The sequence below is a fragment of the Tribolium castaneum genome, chromosome 1 (genome assembly GCF_031307605.1).
Source record: "Tribolium castaneum strain GA2 chromosome 1, icTriCast1.1, whole genome shotgun sequence".
Lineage (NCBI taxonomy): Eukaryota > Metazoa > Arthropoda > Insecta > Coleoptera > Tenebrionidae > Tribolium > Tribolium castaneum.
In genome coordinates, this window is record NC_087394.1 from 30,269,372 (window position 1) to 30,297,351 (window position 27,980).

At 33.6% G+C, this 27,980-nt stretch overlaps 4 protein-coding genes across 10 annotated transcripts; 2 read left to right on the forward strand and 2 right to left on the reverse strand.

Annotated features, from left to right (window-relative positions):
* Positions 1–38: 38 nt before the first annotated feature.
* On the reverse strand, positions 39–13,367 carry LOC664002 (uncharacterized protein). Of its 3 annotated transcripts, none has more exons than XM_970026.5 (6): positions 13,227–13,367; positions 7,978–8,094; positions 6,267–6,391; positions 5,907–6,078; positions 2,176–2,500; positions 39–2,066 (listed from the first exon to the last, which is right to left on the reverse strand). In XM_970026.5, the coding sequence occupies exons 1-6, from the start codon at positions 13,245–13,247 to the stop codon at positions 1,897–1,899; spliced, it is 930 nt and encodes a 309-aa protein (XP_975119.2). In that variant the 5' UTR covers positions 13,248–13,367; the 3' UTR covers positions 39–1,896. The 3 variants fall into 3 exon arrangements, with proteins under 3 accessions (XP_975119.2, XP_015833311.1, XP_015833312.1); XM_015977825.2 differs by lacking the exon at positions 13,227–13,367 and adding an exon at positions 8,304–8,439; XM_015977826.2 differs by lacking the exon at positions 13,227–13,367 and adding an exon at positions 8,304–8,441 and having other exon boundaries at positions 1,840–2,066; positions 2,150–2,500.
* Positions 13,286–27,772, reverse strand: Snup (Snurportin). Of its 5 annotated transcripts, none has more exons than XM_008192764.3 (7): positions 27,614–27,772; positions 27,429–27,563; positions 27,143–27,377; positions 26,912–27,097; positions 26,482–26,865; positions 26,372–26,430; positions 13,286–13,426 (listed from the first exon to the last, which is right to left on the reverse strand). In XM_008192764.3, coding segments are annotated over exons 1-6 (993 nt in total). In that variant the 5' UTR covers positions 27,616–27,772; the 3' UTR covers positions 13,286–13,426; positions 26,372–26,379. The 5 variants fall into 5 exon arrangements, with proteins under 5 accessions (XP_008190986.1, XP_064215465.1, XP_975085.2 ...); XM_064359395.1 differs by having other exon boundaries at positions 13,299–13,438; XM_969992.4 differs by lacking the exon at positions 13,286–13,426 and adding an exon at positions 16,139–16,230.
* LOC663992 (glucosamine-6-phosphate isomerase) lies at positions 16,739–20,736 on the forward strand. Its single transcript, XM_970016.5, has 5 exons — positions 16,739–16,987; positions 17,225–17,509; positions 19,374–19,558; positions 20,396–20,569; positions 20,623–20,736. Exons 1-5 carry the CDS (start codon positions 16,864–16,866, stop codon positions 20,677–20,679), a joined length of 825 nt encoding a protein of 274 aa, XP_975109.1. The 5' UTR covers positions 16,739–16,863; the 3' UTR covers positions 20,680–20,736.
* Positions 22,630–26,370, forward strand: Chd64. Its single transcript, XM_970007.3, has 4 exons — positions 22,630–22,972; positions 25,255–25,391; positions 25,685–25,889; positions 25,939–26,370. The coding sequence occupies exons 1-4, from the start codon at positions 22,919–22,921 to the stop codon at positions 26,107–26,109; spliced, it is 567 nt and encodes a 188-aa protein (XP_975100.1). The 5' UTR covers positions 22,630–22,918; the 3' UTR covers positions 26,110–26,370.
* Positions 27,773–27,980: the final 208 nt, after the last annotated feature.

Below are 27,980 nucleotides of genomic sequence, written 5' to 3' on the forward strand. Positions count from 1 at the left end.
CCTTGGTACACAAATAACCGATCTAAATGAAACAAAACTGTAATTTCTTTATTTATTAATTTCGTAAATATACGTAAATTATAACGTTTCTATATTTGTATGTATAGTGACCAAGCATTTTGTCATTTCACACTAGAAAAATGTGTTTAAAACTTAATGTATATTGGACTGGGACGCAGGTTCATGATTATATCACTTTTTGTGGACCACTGAGTCAATATTGTTGATTAATCAATAGGTGTGAATTGACAATATATTCTTGGGTACAATCATTGAAATATAAAAATAGCAACTCAAATAAGGACACTTCTACGTATATTGCGTGGCTATTTTTTACAGTATTTTGTACAATAAAGTGTGACTAATAAAGTATAAAGAAACAAAAAGTGTGTGCATCTATGCCTCTAGTACAAAGCCTCATAAATACAAAAAAACATTTTAAAATTATTTGTACTCTTGAATTTAACGTCCATTTACGTCGTCAATTCTTGATTGTTTCCCTCTATTACTTCATAATACAGTGAAAGAATTTTAAGGATGTTGTTTTTAGAGACCATAAAATTACCTCCACTGATCTTACGCCTTTCTGCCTTACAGTAACTAACTAACAAGAAATCAGCGTGGTGCTATTTTCACTTTAAACAATTTATAAAATCTGTAGAAAGTACGAGTATCAACATTTTTGTCACTTGTAAAAAAATATCACTATTATAACACCCACCAAACAATGTTTGGGTCAACCAATTAACAAAACTGCAATTAGGTACACTCAGCATTGCTTTACTGCTACCGGTTTTAATTTTTTGAATGGTTTTCTAATAATGTAGCATATTTTTATCATCAATTCTATACACATAAATATAGCTACAGTGCAATTGTTCCATTATTAAACTGCACAATAAACCGTAATAACAAATGTGTAGGTACTTTATTGCAATAAATCCGGCGGCCAGCGCCATGAACAACAACCTACTTCACTAATAAAATATGTACTTTATCACTATTCATTTGTGCTACTTAATTATTTTCACTAAGCCTGGTTTTGAGCATGCTATCTCTAATTCCACTGGGGAAAAGTCATTGCTCTTGTTAACATTAAAATATTCACCATTATAAACATGTAAAGGTTTTTTTAATTCAGTAAAACAACTTTGCGCTTGCCACAAATCAGAACGAGAAACACATTTTTTTTCGAGTTTAACGAACCCAATTCAACAAAAATCGAGGACAATTCGTGGTTAACATCATATTTTTGATATGAGAGTCGTTTTTAGTACAGGTACTAACGTTTGTTTAAAAAAGCTCCGATTTACTTGTGTTGTTTTACTTTTTTATTAGATTATTTTATAAATATATGTGTGTATATAAAACATCTTTGACGATGATAATGTCTTTTTGGCATGTAACAACGGTGACAAACTATGCAATGGAAAATAAAAATACTAAAGAAATTGCGAGTTTAAATGGGAAGGTCTTAATCATATGGTAGACGTATTCAATCAAACAAAATTTTAAAGAAATATATTGTGATTGTGATAAATGTAAGTGGACGAATTCTCAACCCCAGCATCACGAATAATTGAAAAATGATTGTAAGTTTAGGTGTTTGATTCGTAAAAAAATCAGTCATCAAAATGGGTTGATGATATGATGAGTTACATTATACCACATAATTTTTCTACAACCCTAGAGTGGATCTAAACACGACACGGATGGAATATAAGCAGTGTTTCCTCGTAATATATAAGCACGAAGCTTCTAGTGGCCACGGTGTATATAAATTCTTTCAAAAATCACAACCAACAAAAATTTGCACCCTTTTAACCTCCAGCCAACCGCACCAAAACCTACTCATCCCCTAGAATTTTTGAAGAGTTTGACCTCTTGTGGCGAGGGCTATAAATCAAAATCGTCTTCTTTCAAAGCCAGAGGCACTGCGACCGTTCCTCGCCGTTTCGGTGAAATTGGAGGGCTTGTTTGCGGTGTTGTTGGAGCTGTAAGGTTTCCGGAAACACCAATGGAAGAAATATCTACGCGGGAACTGGTCCGAGATGGCGGAGCTGAACCTGAAAGCCCCGTCAAGCCTCAAACACCGTTAACGCCTCCAGACGCAGAAAAGTGCACAAGAAGAAGTTCTATAATCTCTCACCATTACAACATATATGTATAGTGCACCTGTATAGCTGCGAAGTCCTGCGGGCCCCGAGCGCGGTCTGGTGCTGGTGCTAGCGGCGCTAGTGCCACTAGGACTTCGGCACATCTCCGAACGCGATCTTGTGCTTCTGCTCTGTCTCCGTGAACGCGGCTGGTGAGCAGCTGGGTTTTGATTCTTCGATCTGCAAATTCCCGTTGGACATTCTTCGCCCAACGCGCATCGACCTTCGCAAATTGACCGAGATTGCAGCAACTCCTCGTAGTTATTGAGCATCAAAGAACACTGTTCTCTGTCTATGTTTACTAAAGCTAAACTTGGGTAGCGCTCCTTGAGGCGGCGGCGCTCCTGCAAGTTCACCGCTTTTAGTGCTGTGCTTAATTCTTTTACTGGACGTGGAAATGTGGATTCAACAGGTTATTACTTATTGTATTATTAAAAACAGATAGTCTGACGGAATTCTCGTTAAAGTGATTTTTTTGTAGTTGTTTAATTAGTGCTTATCTATTTTTAACATGTCTTAAGAGTCACGTTTGTGTTCTTTTAGGTAAAGTGTGTCACAAAAGTAATAAAAAAAACATTATAGTTGTTTGTTTCAGTCTATAGTTTTAAAAAGGTTGTTGAAGTGTGTCTCAATTTTTTATCTTTTAATTAAAATTCTGTTGAATGAAAATTTCGAAGCTCTAGCCCGGCACCTCCACCATTATTGCGCTTCGCTGATTACATTTTTGCAGTTTCAATCAAAGGAAATTAGTTTTGTGCAACACAAATCCAAGCATTAATCTTACAATAATTAAAAACATGGACAATGGCATGTTGAAATCCCTCGTTTACAAGCGAGTTAATTGTGGTTTATGATTCCTGTTTAATTTCAGTAGTTTGTAATCTATGGCAACTCACAGTGTAAATTTTAACAAACCGCACCAACTAACCTCATTAATTTGCCACGTCCTTGGTTATCTTACGTGGTCAAGCATTTGAGTTTTACGGTTTTCATGAATTATTTGTCAATACAAGCCTAAATAAATATGAGTTTATCTCCAGTTATGTTTAAGTAACACTTTACCAATTTTGGATTTAATAACAAGGGATTAAAACGTGATGTTATGAGCCGTTGTGTAAGCAAAGCTTTATGTATTGTGTTTAGTTGTTACAGAAGGGTTTATTACGCACATTGTTTTGTTGAACTTCCACAGAAGCTTGTGAATTGATTTGTGTCACAAATTTAAATAAACAATTATATTATTAAGCTACTTTATGAATAAATTTGTGTGAAAATTGTTACGTTATTACCTCTTGTTAATTATTTGTAACATGTAAGCAAGTTTTAATTATACGTGCTTGAGTAAGCGGATCCCTTGCAAGTGTGCAAAAGTAGATTACAATGTTCTTTATTTCCGTCTGAGTTAAATGCAGCTCGTTAATTTAATAATTAAAACTAGGAGGGCACTTATAAAGTTTAAGGAAAATTGTTACGAGTCGTTAAGTATTGACTAAACAAAATTTCACTTAATATCCACCTTACACGAAAATTGTGTTAGCATATGACTTACTGCATTGTTATCATGTTATGCAAATCAGGTGTTTTTATTGTCGTTGTTGGAAGTTTTCTAGCATACGTGTATACACATGAAAAGCACATAAGCGTTTTTTAAATGTACTTATTTTGGATTTATGAGTTTGAGGGCTGTTCCAGTGGAAGTGTCTCTCTTATCGTCAAATAAAACACCACAATTGCTATAATAATGCCTAAAGGAAAGTAAACACAAGATTTTTTTCCTAAAATTTGCATGCATTTTAAATCACAAAAAATAAATTAGTGTTGATTAACTAGGATTTTAAAATGTGTAAATATTTTCGCAAAAACCTACGACAAAATATTTCATTGTTCCATAATAGGCCTCAAGCTTTCATGTTACATGTTTATAACTTATCGCTTCTAAAATTATTTCAGTACACGTTCTATTTAATCAGTCCATGGCAACACCAGGTACCCTGCTTGACTAAACTTATTCAATTTATCGTATAGCTTTTGCACCTACAACTAAATCAAATGAAGTCTAACATCATTTTTGCGACCTATATCGAAAATAGACTTCAAGTAATGCACAAACCTTCCAACACGAATTTCCAAATATTTCGCAGATTTTTTGTACTCTAAATTGTAATTTCTTATTTGGTATATTGTACAAATTAAATAAGAAAATCCAGCCGAAGTCGTTCTCGAAACAAATGATGGGCTAACATCATTTAAGGGTTTGTTGCTCCTCGCTTTATGGCAGAATTTGGGATTATGAAAAATTTTTATAACAAAGTTTCAGGCGTTCCGCTATTACACCTTGGAGAATTGTGTGTTTTTATTGCGTTTCCACAAACACGTGTCGTAAAAACCAGCGCATCAAAAATTTAATCACTCTGTAAACATTCGCTTGCAAGTGCAAGACAAATAAATTTACTGCAATCTATTGTGAATTCATGACCGTTATTAATACCTCAACCTCTAATCATATTTTTCAAACACCGAAAGCACTTGTTTTCGTACGCTACACTGTATAATCATAATCCGTCTTCCTCTATGCTGTTATAAAACCTGTTTATCATCTACATGCAACTTCCATTACTTAAAGTACTCAATTTGCATTCTCTTTCATAAGTCAAAATCACACACCCTGAGTCATTTTCATTTTAATTTTGTGCGAGATTATTGGTTCGTTGATTGATTTTGTTCTGCATTGCGTGACGCACAAAAAATTGTGCCCTACCTAATTAGGGCGCTCCTAGGAGAAACACCCAAAACGCAAATTAGGAGCAACACCTGATGTCGCCAGAAACTTTTGTCGGTTACTGGAATTATTTGCTCGAGGGAAAACAACACAATGAAATCTCTTCACCACTTTTTTCACTTGTTATTATTATTATTTGAAAAAAAAAATGGCCCTTGGTCAAGCAGTATATAAATGTTTGTGTCTAGGTTAGCTATTAGGAGAAAAAATATCGAACTTGACACATAATGATAAAAATTATTGCATATAAAACGTGATATTTTTGATAATTCGACACGCAAATGCCACAGTGCCTTTTGTCAAAGCGGAAAAGTGGAACATCGGATTTCAGCAAAATCAGATAAAATTGTTTCAAAAATGTGTTTGGCGCAAACATTTACTAAATTATTCAGAGGATTAATAAAGTGTTTTCGATGTGGGTCGAGTCCTAGTTGGTTGAATTTTTAACAAAAAATCGAAATAGTTTTAGTTCGTGCCTTGGTCACAATCTAATATCGCTTTGCGTTAATAACAGTTTGAAGTTAAAAATTACTGGGGGTGTAATTTATGCAAGGGTCAATAACGATTTTATTTCTGGATCGAGTTCAGACGTCAGTGAGGATTTTTAATTATCCTTAGACGAGAATTCAGTGGTTTGTTTCAACAAACGATCTGATAATATTCAGCTGCGTCTGCCCTCTACACTAATCAGTGCTATTATGAAGTTGCTGAAACAGCCTCAATTCAATACTTTGATGTTGAAATTCTGCACGTTTGGAACTGAAACTTCGCCTTTGCGTTTGTGTTTGACCATTATCATTTAGGTCCGAGTTAATGCGGTTAGAAATTTAATTACTATCAAGCGAATGTTGTTGAATTAATTGCTAAAATTACCAACACGACGGAAAATTATTTGATTATTGACGGACATGTAAGAAAGTTTCAAACTCAATTAAGGACAATAATTGCACGAAAATCACTTTTAACGTTACCTTTGCTAACCGCGTGGCTTCAAAATCCTGTAATTGCTTTTGGAAGCCCAGGTTGGGGTTGGCCACCGCGCGACCAGCTCTAACGACTTTAAGTGCTTCCTTCCAGTTGAGATTAGTTACAGACATGATGTACGCCACTGCCACTGTCACACTGCGAGACATTCCAGCCAGACTAAAAGAACCAACAAGATTAATCATAGCCACAGAGTAAACATCTGTGTTTTTGCAGCCTGGATATTTTATTACAACTTTTCTGCAATCTGGCTTGTTATGGCAGGAATTGGAAAAGGGTTCACGTAAATATCGATCGTCAATCCTTTCAGAAATAAGGTGAAAAAAAGAAAACGCACTGATACTTGCCAATGTATTAAAACGTTGCCTTCTCGGAGCCTCGCAGCGTGGATGAAATCGTTGCATATGGAGAAATATTGAGTCAGGTTTTGATCCGGAGAATCCGACGCCATCACGCAAAGATAGTGCTTATCCTGCAAAAAGGAGTATCTGAAGTGCCCCGATTTACAGCTCGATTTTCCACACTTAAGAGGCCCAGTTTTTCGTGCTATGGAATGTATTCCGTTAGTTCATTTTAATGTTATTTAGATCCTGTCCACACATTTCTCTTTCTTTAGTAGTTGGAATTTTTTACGAGAAATATAAAAGCAAATAAAGAAAAACACTTACTGTGTTAAAATATTAAACTTTAAAATTACTTTTTAAAAAAATTTCACCCGGCGCATCCACCATTTTTAGCGTCCCAATAATTTGTCATTTCCCCGAAAATCTTGTAAAGAACTGCGTTTTCCAGCTGTTATTCTTTTTAAAATTATTCCTGAAATTAAACTTCTTGCAAATGTTTGCCCGCTTTGAAGAAATTCTAATTATAATGCCAATTTACTCGAGCGGTTGCGATTGAAAAAGGAAATGAAGCAGCCATTCTCAACTAAAATTAAATCTGGGACAAAATGCGTTGACAGAGACTCCGACCATTGTAACAGTATCTTATTTTCAGAGAGTTTAGTCATTCCAGTGCATTGTATCGATTGGTGTTAGCTTTAGCGAACAATCCAGAATAAACGTATGATAATTCGACATAAATGATAAATTGTGTAGCAGTGCAAATTGGTCGTTAAAATGTCTTTTTAATGAATTCTGGTCCCGTGACGACCATGAAACAACGGTGATATAATTAATAAATAATTCTCATTAGATGAAGAAATTAAATTTGAATTGTTTCATCGAGATGTGAATTTATAAGTGGATTTGCAGATTACTCGTTTAGTTTTGTGCTATTTTTTGGGCCATTCAATTATACATCGAAACAAAACACAGCGGTCTTTTAAAAGTTTTGCTTTGTCTTTAAACAAAACAGCGAAACCTTTAATCGCTTTCTCCTCGAATTGTTTTATTTTATTATTCAAAGGCATTACACCACCAAAGTGTAAAAAATTCAGAAGAAACAAGCATAATTAGGCTTAATTGTACGATTTTAAATAAGTTTCAGGAATTACTCGCAGTCATCATAATAAACTATAACTACTCAATAACTCTGTTCATAGAATGACAATTCACAATTAATATCTGTTGTTATTGATTGTAATAGCTGTTTCATTTAGCGTTGGTTTGTGAGAATGAAACTTTTTTGAAATTTCTCTTAATTTATAAACACTTTACCAAAGTTTCAAACAACTTCAGGAACTCAGACTGAGTTTCTCACAATTCTTAAACATTCTCAGCTAAACTTCTAAATTATTTCAACAGCCTGGAGACATTGATGTATTCAGCGTACTTGCTAATTGTCTTCATGTAAGTTCGTATTCACTGAAACACTCAACAACATTATTACCACTGTTGTTTAGTATAAAACTTTTTTTTCAAGATTCAATTAGCATAACTTTTTCAAATTAATGATTCATAAAACTCATAAATCATTAAACGAGAGCACGAACGTATTAACTTCTGAGCCACTGCCTAAGTCTTGCGAATAACATTTTCCTATATTTTTTTTGACTTGAAAAATTTTTTTTAGACATGAACGTTTTGAATTTAAAGTAGTTATTCAGTGGTTGCTTACGGAATGTATTCTTTTCGCAGAGTCATGGATGGCAAGGATGTGTGTTATGTTGTGCTTGGCTAGTTGGTTAGCGTCTTTTGAGTCCCTGTAATTTCCCACATAAAGGCCAGGCAACACCTGAAACAAAGACCTTCAATTACCAAACCATTTTCCCCTGCATCCAATTTTTAAATGCAACAAAATTCTTAAACCAGTACGTTTAAAAAAACCTTAAGAAAAACTCCCTTTTTTAGTAATAATTACGAGAAAATTGAATTCATCTGTTCTACCTCCTTTATTTCTTGTAGGGATTACCTCCATTTTAGCAAAACATCATAAAAACTAACCTTAGAACATCCAAAGCTTGGGATTTGAGATTTATCAACACTTTTAAGAGAGTCACCGTCACAGAGAAAACTGAACATTCTTGTTGTCTATAAAAATGCCATAACCCGACAAAACTGTCAGAAAAAGTCGAGTAAAACAATAAAATCGGCTCAAAAACCCAAAATTTGATTTTTTTACTAAAGCCAATCTGATAATAAGCAAATAAAAATTAGGCAATCAGTTTTAGCCGCCAGAGGTAGCGACGTGATGGATGTCTTTAATTTACTGCCCACCTGAGGTTCGTTTTTGTTCTTTCAAAAAACAGGTCTAGAGACAATTTGTTTTTCTATTTAATCCGATCTGTTGTGCTAGAAACCTTGCCTGTATTTCCAAATGGACTTGGCTTTTTTGTAGTTTTCCCTGAAGGTGCAAGAAGATTTATCGCGCAAGAGACAAGCTTTATACTTATTGTAATGGTAATAAAATTCAAAATTACTTGGAAAAGTGGCAGCGCGCTCCGCTACTTATAATGATGTTATCGCACACTGAAATCAAATTACCGTATTATTACCGAAGAAAAATCCCCTAAGGAGTTTATAATAAAGTAGTAACCGTCTTGGTTCGAATAAAAGTTCCACCAAGAGCAAAACACAACCGGGTCAGGTAAGGTCAATGAAACCAATCCGTTCAATAAACCTACATCAATATTTAATACTAGCTCCCTTGACGATTGAACAATTTGTGCCTTAAATAGGTGATATTTCGTTACCAAAATAATTCGACGCATTTAAATTACTTAAGGTTTGTCATCTGGAAATCGATTACACTATTTTTAGGAGAAAAATTACAAAGGTTCAACGTTTCACGGACAATGAAGCCATCTGCACGACAACCACATTTCCTACAAAGGTGCGGGTTTACTCCATTTTTACAAGTTACAGCCCGGATGATCGTTTACTTTATGCAAATGTTTTATTAAGATTTTTTTCAAATTCATTTAAAATTCAAAAGTTACGTTGTTTGCAGAAATGTTTCGTGCTTGTTTCAGGACTTTAATTGTATGCATATCTAATAAGACCCGGATTTTATGGTCCATAACAACTGAATAATCAATAGCCTCGTTATAAAATGTGGATCTTTGTGTCAAAGCAGGTTAAGTTCAGCAAAGCGACTTTGGCAAGTTGTGGCGCCGACCAACAAACCGCAACACTAATAATTGTGTTGGAAAGTTTTCAATTTTGTGATTCTTTTTGGCTGCACTGAAAGTCATAAAATCCATAAATATCCTCCAGATCTGACTGCAGGAAACGCTGGCTTGTTACCACAATTTTTTGTACTTCTGAATTTTAATTTTAGCTGAATTATTAATGCGAAACCTGAACTCAAGTTTTTTAAAACGTTTTGAATAAAAAAATCAGAACTACATCTCAGTATAAATCTCCATTTGAAAAATTTATTGCTAAGTTTTTGGTACCATTAACTCACACCCCTCACTGAACACCTGTTACAATGCAACATTTGACATTACGCTCCTTAATTTCTTTTTATCGTCGTTCAAAAAAATTTGTTCGTAATTTCATTGCTTTGTAAGTGTTCTAAAAACTAGATGTTGGCTTAAATTCCAGACTGAAAAGTAGTGGACACCTACCGTAAATTGTATCGGTTCCATGAAATAAATGGCGGGTCACTTTACAAGCTTAAAACGCCACTTTATTGTCTCAGCAAGTGCATGTCCACCTAGTTTAACCGAATAATTTAATACAGAAACTTAATGCCACCCTTTACGTATATTGCGAATTAATTAGAGTTGAAATAAATCATAACTTCCTGCAAGCATTAATAATAATAATATTTTGTGTCTAAATTAATTATGTGCTATAGAAAATCGATTGTGGATATTAGAAAGCTTCCAACTCATTAATCACCAATATGTTCATAGCTTGCTTTGTTGTTGAAGCAATTTATTACGAAAAAGCGTTGACTGAACTTATTTAATTACATCAAGCAGAGCGACAAAGTACTGTCGATATTCGGCGCTCTTTTTGACGACGAAATATTTACGAATGAGTAAACAAACGTAAATACGACATATGTGAGTTTCGTTTTATTGCAAGTCTTTGAAGAAGGCTCTTATATTTTATATTTATTCTCAAAAGTGTATGGGCCTGAATTTTTTTTTCAACAGTAAACACAAGTGATGTGTATTACTTTGAAAAGTCCAACGCTCACGACTCGGATGATCCTGAAAAGGCGGAGAACGCGATAAAGCCGGAAACAAAGATGCTAGCAATAATACCCTTTTATTTCAAAGCCCAAAAAAGTTCAATTTTCTATCAATAAAATGAGGCAGAAAGGCAAGGCAAGAAATTAATTCCAGGGAATTAGATGTTCCAGCCGAGTTTTAAATTGACCTACTTTGATCAATTTAGCGGAGTCGTGATACAATTGCATGATGTTTAATTGAATTAACAATAAAAAAGTAACGTTATGACAAAGCAATTGTCATCATAAAACCATTAGCATAATTATGCTAATTATAACTTGTTTTCCATTCATTTGACCTGTTTCTGGTACCGGAAACGTTGAATGGTATTAATTTTTAAATAGGGTAGCTTTAATGGGTGTACGAAGGAACATCATAAACCAACAATTTTTTGTAATTTTCTGGCTAACGAGAGAATACGAAACATATTTTTTCTATTGTAGCTGGTCCTTAATCTTAATCATGTCCAAATTCTTCGGGAGACGAGAAAGTTTTCTCTTGTGCAAGTTTCTTATAATGTCAGAGTTTTTGGTGGGAATATTGAAAGAAAGATAAAATTTGCTTAACAAAAAAATCAAGAAAATTGTGATTTCAGTTTTGAATTAGAAACGTTTCACACAAAATCAAGATTAGAGCTACATATGGAAAAATCGAGAACTTGTGATGATCTTAAGAATTAAATGTTCCGACTGACAGTTTTTAAACTGACCTCATTTGACAATTTTTTGTGGAATTTTTACAAGTCGTAATATAATTGCATGAAGTTTAATAAATTAATAATAAAACAAATAACATTAAGGATCAGGGAATTACGATAAAACAATCATAAAGCCATTTAGAATAACGTAGGTATTATAACAAAAGTTTCAAGAAAAAGGTTTAATCAAAGTATAATAGATAATTAAAAATTTAATTTTCATGAAAACATGAAGTCTATACTTCTCTGTTGAGAAAAATCCAGTTTAATGTAAAGGATAATACCATTAGGGATGAGAAAATTACCACAAAACTATTATCATAAAGTCATTAGAATAACGTATTATAGCAAAAGTTTCAAGAAAAAGCTTGAATCGAAGTAGTAAACAGATTTCTTTAAAATTATATTATTTAACTGAATTTTTTCACCAAAACATTGAGTCTATGGAGAAAAAGCAAGTTTTTCCAATAGATAATGTACATGTAAAGGGTATAATAACATTAGAGATGAGAAAATTACCACAAAACTATTTTTATAAAGCCATTAGAAGAACGTATTATAGCAAAAGATTCAAGAGAAAACACTTTTCTGTTGATTGAAAAAAAGCCAGTTCTTCCAGTAAATTGTAACATACCTGCTTCAATTTTGTCATTTTGAAATGTTACTGCGTGCTGTAGGTATCATCACGGACGTTTTGAGAATTTTTCAAAATCGTTATTAGCGTGTATATTAATGAGGTAAGTTTGAATCCCGGTTTGGCACATTTCTTTTTTTTTTTGTGTTTTTTTGAAAAATTTAATAAAAAAACAAACTAAAATGCCAAGAAGTTAACTTATGTCTGCAGTTTTTCAATTATTTGTATACATGCTAATTTATTATACAAGGTGAGTCAATAGTGGGTTATTTCTGTATATTGTTAACATGCAACCAATAATACTGATTTCAGCATTGAATCATTTTACAATTAATGCACGATTACATTGCTCTGGGTATTGTCAAGTTTGTTTTAATAGTTTTGCTAAAATTTAATTATGAACTATTATTATTAAAAAGAAAAAAACAATGTTGATCCAATTAATGTTTTTAAAAATTAAACAGTCCCCAAGTGGTAAGCGAAATTAGTATTTCTGGTTGCATCTTAGGACATGTCAGAAATAACCCACTAGTGACTCACCCTGTATCATCTCTGTTCAGGTGGTTCTCAAAATTTACGACCATATATTCAAAACGATTTTTTGGGAAAACTATACATTTTCGATATATATTTGTGATCAATTTTTTGCTTCTTTAATACGTACAGTTTTCAATTGCTCGTTCCACACATTTTTAAGACAAGTAATACAAGTAAAACTTTCGATATTACCTTTTCCTTCTGTTCATTCGACCGGTTTCTGCCACAGAAAAGGTTGAACCTTGGTTAATTTAGAACTTATTTACCGCTAATTTACTGATTTTCTCTTCTAGCAGCTCCTTAATATAAATTATGTTCTAATAATGTCGAAGACAAAAAAGTTTTTTTTATGATATTCCAGCCTTTTTCGAACAAAATATTAAGAAAAAATAAAATATTGGTTTGATAAAAAAAATCAAAATTTGTTTGCCTTTATATAACACACGCTATAATTCTCTATACTATATTTTGTGCTTCCCGTTGGAGATTATTTACGATATGATGCTGTCAACGGTGCGAAACAATTTATCTTTCTTTGTAAATAAATGTATAATGATACATGATGTATGCATAGTTTCTATTGTTAAATTACAAATAAATGTGGCTTAGACAACCACTGCAAAGTGGAGCTTATCACTTTTCACTTTTCAAACAAGCCGTGCCGCCAATTAGCACCACTTCAAACAAAATAAGATTGGAGCTTGAAAAAATCAAAAATTTGCTCTGATTTTAACTAAAAGTGCCGTGTTTAGACTAGGGGATGAAGTGTGTGTGAGTTTTATGTGATGAGACACATGCAGGAGAACACTTGCCTTATTCATGCCATTCCCCATGTCTCCGGGGCGGCAGTTGCTGGCTCGGGCAGCGATCACATGTCTAAACACGGCTCAACTGGAAACGGCTCGCATCCCATCGTCTGAAACGGCGGCGGCGCTCTGTCTGCCCCCGGACGGTCGATATAACACCACAAGGTGCCAGGTGGTATGCGAACTCCCCCGAAACATTCAATGCGCTGCAAATTAACCTACCCTAAATGTTGTGATCGGGGGCAATTATTGTTGTGCTGTTGTAGGTGAATGCCCCATTCGCTTTCATAAAGATGCCATAAAAGGAACAGTCGTTCGGTTCAGTTGTGTGGCATTGCCAAGCCACTTTTTCTTCGTTCGTATTCCAGAACGTCGCTTGTGGTCTCACTTGCCGGTGATTTACATAATTATTTTTTTACATGACTCTGCGGTGATACGCGCTAAACATGTAACCGGGATTTTGCAACCACTAGCTTCGTTAGTGCACCTTTGAAGTGGATATTTTGAGTGATCCTTCAACTCTACTTTCATCCGATTATGTATCTATTTTTAAGTCCAAGAGGGTTTCGCTCCATTCAAAAAATGTGAAAGGTGAACTAAGACAGATTCTTTTCCTAACTACTATTTGAAAAAAAAAATCAAAGTTATATGTATCTAAACTGTTAAAAAAATATTAATTTCGTTGTTGCCTCCTTTCGATCCAAAATAAACAATTTACAAATCAATAACTTGTGTCCAACTTGTCATATATGGACAATATGTTGTAAAGTTTGAGTAAAGTAAAGGCCATAAAATCATCAATTTTCTCCAATCGAAGCTTAAAAAAGCTTAGCTTTAAAATCTAATGAAAAATTAAACAAAACACCAAAAAATTTGTTCTTACATAAAAAAACGTTAAATCGAAGTATAATAGAACGATTTCTTAAAAATTTAATTTTCATCAAAACATGAAGTCTATACTTCTCTGTTGAGAAAAATCCAGTTTAATGTAAAGGATAATAACATTAGGGATGAGGAAATTACCACAAAACTATTATCATAAAGTCATTAGAATGACGTATTATAGCAACAGTTTCAAGAAAAAGCTTGAATCGAAGTAGTAAACAGATTTCTTCAAAATTATATATTTATCTGAATTTTTTCACCAAAACATCGAGTCTATAGAGAAAAAGCAAGTTTTTCCAATGGATAATGTACATGTAAAGGGTATAATAACATTAGAGATGAGAAAATTACCACAAAACTATTTTTATAAAGCCATTAGAATTAACGTATTATAGCAAAAGTTTCAAGAGAAAACACTTTTCTGTTGAAAAAAAGCCAGTTCTTCCAGTAAATGTACTACAATTGTAACATACCTGCTTCAATTTTCCCATTTTGAAACGTTACTGCGTGCTGTTAGGTATCATCAAGAACGTTTTGAGAATTTTTCAAAATCGTTATTAGCGTGTTTATTAATGAGGGAGGTTTGAATCCCGGTTTGGAACTTTTCTTTTTTTTTTGTTTTTTTTTGAAAAATTTATTAAAAAAACACAAACTAAAATGCCAAGAAGTTAACTTATGTCTGCAGTTTTTCAATTATTTTAAAGTATACATGCTAATTTATTATAAAAGGTGAGTCAATAGTGGGTTATTTCAGTTTTTTGTTAGCATGCAACCAATAATACTGAGTCCAGCATTAAATCATTTTAAAATTAATCTAAACTGTTAAAAAAATATTAATTTTGTTGTTGCCTCCTTTCGATCCAAAATAAACAATTTACAAATCAATAACTTGTGTCCAACTTGTCATATATGGACAATATGTTGTAAATTTTGAGTAAAGTAAAGGCCATAAAATCATCATCTTTTGTTTTATGGACTATAATTAAATAATTAATTAACCTAGTTTCTGTTTAAAATTATAGCAAATAGGTCTTTAATACTATATCTACTATTTCTATTGTATATTTAGCAAAGTCGTAAGATGTAGGTAAGTTATAAACAATGGTTATGCAGATATCAGTTTCAAAAAAAGCAATATGACGATTTTTTTCTCTTCTACTATGTAAAATAAAAATTCTCTTATATTTCTAGATAAATTAACAGCAATTCTGATAATTTGTAATTTTTATCACGAGTTTTGTGGTTTCCGGAAAAATGTCTCTTATGTTTTAACAATTAATGCAAAAAAAATCCGATCCAGAATCAGCGCCTTAAAAACCTATGGAATTTTCTTGTTGGTGGAAGTGCAACCAACAATACAGTAGAATTTAACCCGAACTTCTTTTTGATATTGGCGTATACTGTAATTGTAAACCAATATCCTACATACAGTAATAAAAAATGAGAGTTGTTTACTGATAGTTTTGACAAGCCAATACATTATAAAACCACGATTTATGGGTGTGACTTCGATAAAAATGCTTCAATACGTGTTATAAGACCGATAAAATTTATTAAACCTTGTACATGGTAAACTGTTTACATTGTTACTTTTATTTTATCATTAGTAATTTTTTGTTTTAGTTTTCATATGTTTATCCTGATATATTCTTAATTAAAATAAATAAATACTCGAGGAACAACTGTTTCTGATCCCAGATAATCACTTTATCCTTAATTATACCACTAGGTATGTTACAAAATAACGTTTGCTTATCATATCATAGCAAGTACGTGCATTTTAAAACTACTTCCTACTTAAAATTGCACAATAATCTACATTTCTCGCGAACTTACAGATAAAAATGTATAATATTGAAGTTCAAGGCAAATTTAATAGGAAAAATAATAAAAAATGCATTTGTTATAGTTAAATATTTGCAAGGATCATGCATATCATTGAATATTTTATTCTTCTTTTTAAAGTAAAGCCTTCAAAGTAAAAAATTTCAAAAGGTAAAATAATATCCTGCAGGAAAATGTGCCCAAAAAACTTCTACTTAAATAGTTTATTTTTCATACATTGAAGACAAACAAGGATTTATGTCAGGGAGGTCAACTGAAGTTGGTGGTGCCGTTCAGCCGCCTGTGAACATATGTGCAGTGAAAGTTTTCATTTGGGTCAACAAATGAGTCACTTGAACATACATTTACAAACACAAACTGAAAAAAAATGCAAATGTTAAAAAAGATGCGTTTTGTCACTTTCCACAAGAACAAAAAATTTAGTAGCACCCGACCTAGACTTTATTTGTGAAAATTTATAAATAAATGCGAAAAAAATGCATCAATTTTTGAAAATTTTGTAACTTTTTGAATGTTAAAAATAATTCAATTTTCTACAATCCGACTTAGTGAACCCGCGCTAATCAAACCGCAGTTAGGTTATCACTCTCTTCCGATAACACATGTGGTTTAACACGACTTTATTATTATATGGCTGATAATGTGTTAAAGGGACGTAACGCAATTTTTATTTATAGCAGATGATGTGCATTTCAGAGAAACTACAAGCACTGACAAAACAAACAAAAATAAACAATTAGATCTGTTTTTTATTTGGTGCCAAAGTGCATCACTTTGACCGAAAACGGTGCAACAAATGTCATTTTAATTCAAGTCCGGCCCATGTCACTGATTAATTAGTGTCATATCTGATATGAAAGAGCCCAATAACAATAAATAGCTCATAAACATCTTTGTTAGTCCGTTTAAAAAAATGAAACTGTTAATACTGGACACTCCAAGCGACGTTTCGGCGTGGTCTGCCAAATATGTCGCTAAAAGAATTAACGAATTTAACCCAGGTCCAGACAAGCACTTTGTCCTTGGCCTTCCGACAGGTAAGTTATGTCCATAAAACAGCCTGACTGATGTCAGTTACCTCTATGAATTTACACCACCTACACTAAGCCTGTCGGTGTAGGAGTTCGGCCACTGCAGCAAAGGTCAGTTCATGGACGGTTTTAGAAATTGTGCCTCTTTTCATTTCATAATTTCGTCTTTCGTTCCGTTACACCGTTACATGAACAAACGACTTCCTCGTATTGTTGGTCCTAAGTATTATTGTTCGCTTGCAGGTGGTACCCCTCTTGGTATGTACCGGAAGCTAATCGACTTGTACAAAAAAGGAGAAGTGTCCTTTCGATATGTTGTAACGTTCAATATGGACGAATATGTTAATCTACCGCGGGATCACTGCCAAAGTTACCACTTCTTCATGTTTGACAATTTTTTCAAACATATAGACATAGACCCGAAAAATGTACATATTTTAGACGGAAATGCACCCGATTTGATGAAGGAATGCAAAAACTATGAGAAGAAAATTAAAGAGATGGGAGGAGTCGACCTATTCATCGGAGGTAAATAAATTGTAAATACAGACAATTGTCTCGTTTTGTAAAAAAACATTTCTATTCATTATTAAGAATGGAACAATTATAAACAGGCGTTCTGTTAAAGCATCTTTTAAAGTTCTAATAAAGATATTTATTTGAAAATTCGTACTCAGCCATAAATCGTTGAGTTCAATGAAAGCTATGTTTTTCACTGCGTTTTTGGATTGGTTGGGTTATTTCAAGGGAGTTTTTGTCAGCTTTCCCTATACCTAAGTTTAACCGTTTTCTAGATATTTAAGATTTTTTGAAAATTTTTGGATTTGCACCTATCATGTAAAAAATCGGCAACTCTTTTAATTTTTAAGATTTCGAAATCATATTTGGAAATTAAAAGAGAAAGCCTATATCTGTTTTCCAGTGTGTTCAAGATAGGAAAAGAAGTTAACAAATCAAAAAAAATTTAAGGTCAAGTTTGGAGAACTTCAAGTACCTATAACTTAATTTTTTCAAATGGAATGTTCAAATTTTTATTTTACTATATGGAGGAGATTTTTTTTTGCACTGATCTGTATTAGCATTCCCTATACCTATCTGTGATAATTTTCAAGTTATGTTGATTTTTTTGCCATTGTAGAAAATTTCTTACTAACCACAGCTATTTTTGCTTAGTTTGCCATAAAAACATTCTGATTAAACAAACGACAAATTCTGTTCAAAATTGTGTTGCCTGTCCTGTAAAAACAAAATAAATTCATTGAATGTTGGTTGAATTATGGGTGCTTAAAGTTCCCAAAACTTAACTTTAAATATTTGGGATTTGTTATTCTTTTTCAGAAATTTGAAAACACCGAAGATAAGATCTAGGCTTCCTCTTTCAATTGAGCTAAAAAAAAATCTAAATTTTTAAAAATTGCAGAGTTATTGACGGAACATCCCGTACAACATGTTAAACGCACACCTTAAATGTATTAAAAAAATGTATTCCTAGTTACAACACTCAAAAATTATACTCGCTCTCTTCACCAGTTAAGTCAAGTCAAAATTATTCATTTAAGTAATTTTTAAATTGCGAATTTGATTGGCCTTATTAGCTTCAGGACTAATTCGAAGTGAGATAAATGTATTTTAAATTTTTAGAAAAAATGGCAACAAAAGACGATCGAACGTGGTAGTTTAAAAGATTGTTTTTTTAATTTTCTCTTGTTAACAACCTTGTGTTAACGTTTCCCACAAACTACACATCAATTATCGTTTCTTTTTGCTGTTTAAAAAGTTTCAGTCGACGTATTAGAAAAATGTCTGTTTCTCCAATCTGAAAGCGAACTGTAAATTTAGTTTTATTTGAAAGCTCTTAATCCCCGGTCAGTTTTGTTTGTTTGCGTTTCAGCCATCCGTTAATGGACGTAACATTAACTTTCCATTTTCAAAAAAACAATGGTTTGTCCACACATTGTCAGCCCATAAAAAGAAAAAAGCACTGTTGTAAAGAAGATAATAAAACTTTAATGTCACTTCCGGTGAAATTCCAAATAGATTGGAAAAAAACAAGGGTCGTATATTATCACCGGTGCGAAGCTCTGATAAGTAAACTCTACCCAAAGCGGGCGAAATGAAATTATAGCTATCAGATCATAACTTTTCAACATTTCTATTACATAAATGGATCAGACTTGAGTTTATCCAATTAAGCACAGACAAAGAGGTTGATTAAAATGCGGGTGGCTGGAATCCGTCTTATTTTTACCGTAACCTGCTTTATTAACTCAATTAAAACGAATGGAGCTGGAATTATTGCAGTGACAATGGTCGTTGTTTAAATTGTCACAATGGATCCGAATAATTACTGTCTATTTGAATAACATGTTTGCTCAATATTGTCCAAACACAGGGATTGGAACAGATGGTCATATCGCCTTCAATGAGCCGGGATCATCCTTGGTTTCCCGTACTCGAGTGAAGACTCTCACACATGACACTCTAGAGGCCAATGCTCGGTTTTTTGATAACGACATTTCCAAAGTCCCAAGAGAAGCCCTCACTGTTGGCGTCGGCACCGTCATGGACGCCAGAGAGGTTTGTTTAAAAATTATACTGTTTGCACTTGGTTAGTGTGTCAATACCGTTTTACGTCATGCATTAATATTCACGGGAGATTTTTACTGCACTTTAATGAAAAAGTCCAAGTCAATGACAGCTGCTTAAACATGGGCGCAGATGTATGATAATGCCAATCAGTCAGAGATTGCAATCTTTGGGAATTTTTCAGTCATAAATAACTCACGCTTCAAAAATGTGGTGGTCATGATGATTGAATTAAGACGCGAGCACTCAAGAATGCATCTGCTGGATTACGTAGCGGACGTAAAAAAATCAACATTTGTGGTGTTTCCAAAAATAAAAATCTATTCACGAGTTTTTAAACAGAAATGAAGATTTAAAAATATTTTTGTCATTTTTCTAAAATCGAAAAAAGTACCAAAATGGTCAAAATTGTTTTGATTTTTAAAACGAATGAAACATGTGCACGAGTGCACGCCTAATTGTTTGTGAAATTTTTGCCATGTTTTATTAAAATTCATGATATTAAAAAATAATCAATCATAGTCATGCTCAATCTATCAGCGATTATAATATGTGGTTGAGATGATTATCAGGTCCATAAGTGATTGCAGGACAATTATTTTGCCAAATACTGATACCATGTCAAGTGTTAGGCAAGAAATTAAAAGAATTCCGCCTTCGTCGAACCGTGAATAAGGCTTCATTTCCACTAATCAACTGAATGAATCAAGGGATGGAAGGGAAGTTCTCACGCACTTATCTGATAGAATTCGTTGTTGGAGCAATTTAATAATTACCCCGCGTGCCTCTTTTACATGTTAAAGCAATAATCAGTTAAGTTCTTTCCAGGTGATGATTTTGATAACTGGATCACATAAAGCGTTTGCTTTGTACAAGGCCATCGAAGATGGGGTCAATCACATGTGGACTGTATCCGCATTTCAACTTCATCCAAACACGTTAATGGTTTGCGATGAAGATGCCACAATGGAACTCAGAGTGAAGACCGTCAAATATTTTAAAGTAAAGCGTTTCTCAACGTCACAATCCTGTCTCTACAAATGGTTTATTTACAGGGGTTGAACCATCATCAACTTAACGAAACCGACAGCGTTGCTAGTATCAGGAGTTGAAAACGAATGGTCTATTTTATTGTTATCCTAACTAAATAAAAACTTTAAAGTGAAGAACCTTTTGCTTTATTTCTTAAACCTACGGAGAAAATGCGTAGGTACCTCCAGACAAGTCTTAAAATCATAAATGAATTCTTAAAAAAGACCACCGATTTATTACATGAGTATCATTGATAAAAATAAATATAATTTTACTAAAAATAATTTTTAGTGCATTAAAATCATCAAAAATAAACACAAAGATTGTGGTTTTGCTTCGAGAAGTTAAACCCGATCTATATGCACTGAAAATGTTTGAATCTAATTATCTATATTTAAAAATTCCAATCTTGAAATAAGCAAATATTTTCTACGATTAGATTATCAGTACCTTCAGGAAAATTTATTATTCAATATTGAAATAATGATAAATGTGTATAGTAATATATATATACTAAGAAAAATTGCCCAAACCAAAGATTTGATTCATAACTTGGGGTGTGCTTTAATTTGCTTCTATCAAAAAAATTGAACCGAAAAATGTCTTCAAAGGAAATAGATTTGAACAAAAATTATGCAAACACTTTTTGTTGAGTTGAGTTGAGACAATTTTTTTAACAAGAAAAAGACAAATAATGTGTTGACTCGTCGTGAACAAAAAAATTTATCATTATTTTACAAAATTCGAAAGAATCTGTTCTTTCAGGAATATAATCAACATTATAATTTATAACTTACTTGAAATAGTAAAACCTTTTGACTACGGTATAGGTTTTATTCTGAATTTAAAAGCATTTTAGTGCCGATCGAGATGTAGATTCTCTGGCTTTTATAAAATACATAAAAATGAAAATACGATTGATTTTTATTAATAATGTAACTAAAAAATTATCCAACAGAAGATCTTAGCTGGGACACACTGTATCCTGTTTATAAACAATATTCCCGATAAAGTAAAAAATTTCAAGGCATTTATTGCACTTACTTATAGGTAATAAAGTTATAAAATAAAATTTACTTTACTATGATAGTTTATTGAATGGTGCTTAGATAATTTTTATTTTATCGGCGATAACTTTAACTATTAATACAGTCCCGTATTAAGGACCAAAAATAATAAGGTCAAATTGTGCCAAATTCGGACTATTCATTGAAGTTTTGATGGTATCTCATTGACCCGATTCTACATAAATAGTCACTGCAATTGTAAATCTATCATCCTTTTACTCCTTTACACGATTTATACTACTTCTAGTCTACTTATCGGCAAAATCCCGACAATAAATAAAATTATAACTTAAATATTTACGACCATTTCTCCAAATGAGCTTAATTCTAAGCCTAATGGGGTCATTCTCTTTATGTAACATGGAGATCAAGTGCACTATATAAGGAAAGTACACCGAAAGCCTGCGAGGAAGGTAATGAAATGTTGAATGTTGACCTTATAAGGCACTATAACATCATACATCTATGAATGTTTAATTTTAAATAAAATGCTTCTATTAGTTTGTTTTTTATTGGAAGTTTTTATTATTCAAATCACGCGTAACCTCAGTGATAGTGCAAACTTTGCACTTTATTTATTTGTTATAATATAACAGTACCAACATTTAACCTTTGGTGGAAAATGCTCTGTCTCACAATAAAAAAATTGACCTACATTAGCGCACTATTTTAATAACAAATTTACAGTACTTAATTTGCCTAATTAGCCTGCAGGGACGGCTGATATGCACTGTATTTATTAGTCTGCATTCTTTTGGTCTTAATGACTCATAGTGAGAATTTTCACTTCCACTTTTAGTGTAAAGTACGAAATATAAGCAAGACTTTTTGTCGTTTCTTGATCGAGAATCTGTTATGTCTTTGAAAATTCGAGTACCAAAACTTTTTTTTCAAAAAATTACTCGAAAAAAGTAGTTGCTAAAGCTATCAAAATTCGCAATTGCCACTGCATCTCTGTCAAATTAAAAGTGTGAACGTCTTTCAAGAAAATCGATCCTCTCAAGACCATCAATGATAAGACCATGAAAAACCTGTTTTATATTACAACACTCCCAGAATTTTCAAACTTTGAATACCTAAAGACCGCTTAGGAGGGGACACTGGAACAACGCATACTCGGTTTCGTTCTTGTCAGCTCTCCGAACTCTGAGTGACTTTGCTATAGTTGTTTCCGTTCGACGGTGTAGTGCGAAAGCATCGAATTCTCAAGCGATAGCAAAAGTGGTTTTGTGTGTGATTTGAATCCGAGAAAATGGCAACAAACAGGGCTACTAAAAGTGGATTTGCTGCGGAAGCTCAACGGAAGGTAATATACCGTCCTGAACCGAAGACACCCTTTTTGTGCGCTTTGCGCCAAAGCAGGTGGTTGTTTACACCACACCTTGAGCGTTCATTCATTTAATCATTTCACAAAACATTACCTCTACATTACAATTTATAATTTTTTGTTTTCGAAATTTATTAAATTAAAGTATGTAAAAAAAGGGGTGACTATTGTAAACAAGACAAGGTTCAAGTCCCTAAATTCTGCTACCACTGCCCTGGATATGAACTAGGTCAGGGGGAAATCAATAACCAGGGGTGAAGTTGCAAGCAATCGTACGAGCCTTTTTCATCAAGTTCAAGAGCAATTGTTACCTCATGCTGGATTAGGTATTCGATAATTTGACCTGATCATTTCTATAAATAGTGTGGCTATGATGATGGATTACCTTTTCAATAAATCACAATTTTTTTCCAAGAAATTTGATGCCAGCATAGGAAAGGAAATGACGATGGACATTGGTCGCACCCCCCAATTACCACAAATTAAATACACTTAAATGATAAGAAACAAGTAAATAACAACAATTGAGCCAATAGCCGTCAATCATAAAATTCTTATCGAAAATCATATTTACTCGTTCATGATTTGAGGTACAAATATGTGGCATACAACCTCTTCAAACAATAAAACGCCATGAGCAAGAATTTTAATGGAATATTTCGCGGCATTGTTCATGACGCGCTTCGCCAAACACTAAGTTAAAAAATTTGGAGTCATCAAAATGACGAATTATTGCCCCGGTCAACCCGAACGGAAATGCTTGATTAATGAAAGATAAGAAAAGGGAAGTAGGAAACCGTTTAATTAAAATACTCATCGCGTGGTGGACGGTGAATGTCAGGCGTTTCCTTACTGAATGACAAAACAGCACCACCACAAGCAAGAGTCGGATTACCTCAGTTAAGAACATGCCATATGGTGAATGTTACCGTACAAGGATTTGATTCAGCAAATGCCGAGCATTGCAACAGATTCGTCTTTTTTGCTTCGAGTTATAAAATATGGTAACAAGGAGAAAACGTCCACAATGACGACCGTTACGCCTCAGATAACTGCTTAATTTCGCTTATTTTAGGTACAGTTACGGGTCGGCATTAATGGGTGCTTATTAGCCAGATAATGAATGATTTAAAAAAGCGGGCAGCGAGTTCTGGTTCTAAATGGTTTATCAGTTTTCACGCAAATTAGCTCCATATCATGATCATGCGAAATGAGGGCCATTTGGTGCTGATTTAATTTGACAGAGCTTGGGGATTATGCGATTTATTCCTTTTATTTAGTTCTTTACGGTTCGTTGGCAATGTTGGGTACTATTCCCACATGCCTTAACCCATTGTAGTCAACCTTGTGGTCATGGTATCCTCTCTTGGTTAATCAAACCTGCCAGACGATGAAAATGACTCACCATGACGTAATTTTAACGAACATTCAAGAACGTTAAACGGAAATTTATCACAAAAAATATTCAATCACTCCTTATTTGTACAGACCTACTTCTGTCAGTTCCACGACTTGCTTATCATCTCTGATAAGTTCAAACATTCATTATTGTATTGTAATGGCTATAATTATATTTGCTGGACTCATTGTACCAGACTTGGGACAGTCATTAGTCAGATATCTACTCATTAAATTACCAATATAGGATAGGAGGACTACTGGGGTTACAAAAAATAAATATCGATGTCTGTGTTTTAAAAGAGACAGAAAGTGACTGGGTCACTTCGCATAAAAGATGAGCGAACGTGACAAAAAGTGTTCACTCAACCTGAAACCAGCAATTCGTAAATATTATATAGGTGTTTCGCTGAAATATTCCGTAAAATAGGCCTTTCAGGACAACAAAACGAAGGCCTGAAAAACGTGTTCCTCGCTCTGAGCCATTTGGGAAAGGAACGTGCATTTTTAAATTCCAGGCATGATTAGAAAGTACACACTTTGAACGAAAAAAATTTGTTTGACCGTACAAAATTAAGAATCCACCTTTTATGTTGCGTAAAAAATAGTAAAATGTAATGAGGCTTTTAGAATTAAAGATCGTATAGGAAGTATAGAAACAGTGGAGTTGAGAAAATTGTCTTGGCATTAAAAAATATATTGTTATTTAGATCAAAGGCACAGAAAATGGCAAACACACAATGCACTAACTAGACTAATTAAAAATATTTATTCTGCTGTTACTTTTACCATCACAAATCATACATAATTGATTTTTCAATGTCACGATAAAATACCAATTCTTGACTTATTGTTTTTTACAGGTAAACGCCAAGTATAGTGAAGAATTGGCTCATGAATCCTTAGAATGGATAATGAACATCACTGGCGACAACATAAACACCGCCGGCGATATGGACAACTTCTATGAAGTTTTAAAAGATGGACAACTCTTGTGCAAGTGAGTACATTTTTTAAACGTGACGTCAGGTTTCCTTTACGATATTCACGTATCTACGATGACATCACGGTTTATTTGAAACAAATCATACACGGGGTACTTGTGTAATCATTCAGTCACTGTAATAATATGCCGATTTCTGCCCCCGGTCGGAAACACGTCATTACATCCCTTGGTTGGAAAATAATCATCTGGCAACTACACTTCAACTTTAACTTTGTTAGAATAACTGAGATTTCATTATTTAGGCAAAATGTGATAATAATTAATGTGATTATTTTTTCCTATTACAGATTGGTCAACTGTATCAAACCGTCAATTGTGAAAAAAGTCAATAATAGTCAAATGGCCTTTAAGTGTATGGAAAACATAAACGCGTTTTTGGAGGCGGCCAAAGAGCTGGGCGTTCCTGCTCAAGAGACCTTCCAAACCGTTGACCTTTGGGAGCGACAAAACCTCAACTCTGTAGTCATCTGTCTGCAATCGCTAGGCAGAAAGGTACTGTCGCCTACATTGCAAATTTCGTTATGTAATGAATTTTTTCAAGGCCGGCAACTACGGCAAACCGAGCATAGGACCAAAAGAGGCTGAAAAGAACGAAAGAATATTTTCGGAAGAGAAACTGAAAGCTGGCCAGACCATCATTGGTCTTCAGATGGGCAGCAACAAAGGCGCTAACCAATCGGGCATCAACTTCGGCAACACAAGGCACATGTAAATCAGTTCTTCGACAACTTGTAATTAGGTTAAATACTCTTATTTAATAAATATTTAAGTTTCATTTTTTTATGTAAACTGCACGAAGTGCCAATTAAGTAGTTACGACAGAGAAAAATAATGGGTAGTATTGAAATTTAAGTTTTGGAAAGAAACTTGTTGACAATTTATTTTTCTAGGCTGTTTTTAGAGTAATATATTTATTGTAACAACGACCAATGTCAATGTCTTCTATATTCTCTCTAATAAAAAAAACTACTTACATACTCTTTCATTCCAAATCCACGTTCTCACACTCATTCTCCAGTTGCTCCATTTCCATCTGGAAACAAATTAATGAAAAAATTAACACAGGAATATCATAAACAAGTACCGAATCTGAACTTTCTTTTTTGCTCTTCTTTTTCTTTTTACTCGAGTACTGTTGTATCGATTCGTAATCATCGGGCTTATTTCGAAGATGAAGTGGCGGAACATCAATATTTAATAATTCTGGTAACATAAACGTCCTCAGCCACCAAACTAGAGGCGAATCGCCAAAGACATAATGCCCCTCCTTGTGATAAAAAAGCACGCCATCTAGAGACAACTCAACTCCATTTGCCACAAAGGGAGTGAATAAATGATCTTGCAAAAGTGCGACTTCAGCCAGGAAAAAATCGACCAACATAAAACGAAAGTTTTTGCGTTCATTAATGGAACTTAGCTCTGGCAATTCGTCAAATTTTGACTTGAGCCAAAAGAACCTCATCTGGACCTGCAATTGAATCAATGAACAACCATCAAGCAATATATTTTCGTACTTCGGCGTTAATTAACGACATCGAGTTCCAGGCCAGAACGTCGTAAATGAATAAGGTGTTAACATCTTTGTTGTAGATACAGTCCAGTACAGTGAATTTGTGCCCACAGTCGGGGTTTCCCCCTGGCAGTTTCGATTTAAACGTAAAACTGGGTCTTCCATTTCTGTAGTAACATGTTGTTATCGCCTGAATTGTAAACTGAATGAGACTGAAAAAGCGGTCAAGCTTTACCTTATTTGCTACAACTAAATAGCGAATCCCTTCAGGGCACAATTTAATAAGCCAGTTATCTGGCAAATCGTCAGGCACTTCAGTGCACCACTCTGATCCCATGAGTTTGTAGCCAAATGGGCATTTTTTGAAATGTTTCTTCCGGCTTAATGACTCACATTCCATCGGCTCTGTTGAGTCTCCGGCGAAAAGTTCCGATAAATCGCGTTTTTCGTCAAATGTTTCGCTCCTTTTTCTATAAAAAAGGTACAAAGTTTCAAATGTTGGATTTGCAATAAAATTTTACTCTTTTTGTTTTTGGAGAAATAATTGACGCTTCTTTTCTTGCGTAAAGGCCATAGTCCTGCCGGAGTATTTATAACAATCACTAAATGAAGACACATTTTCCTCTGCAAGGGCTTTTTCAGCTTCTTCAAAGGACCTTTAAAACAGGACGATTAAGTGAATTTGAAAAGAGTCGTACTGTCATACATTTTGTTAAATGTATTTAACTAAACAACGGGAACACAATCACATTAAAACACACAACATTTAACACAAAATTATTTAAATAATTTAAAAATAAACATAACGTTAACAGTCGTTTACAAACTGACGCAGCTACCGAATTCTATTCCAGCCGCCTGTTGCGAACTACCGATTTATTTTTTACCGAAAGCGCACACGTAACACCAAAAAACTACAAATTTTTCGAAATATAGAGACAATTAATGATTGCAAACTTATTGTAAATACATAATTTGCTAATTGAACTGCAAGTAAACTGTTATTACATTATTTAAAGAATAAAAACAGACTTTATGAAAGAGCGAGAAATGGGGTGTTCAAAATGGTTTCA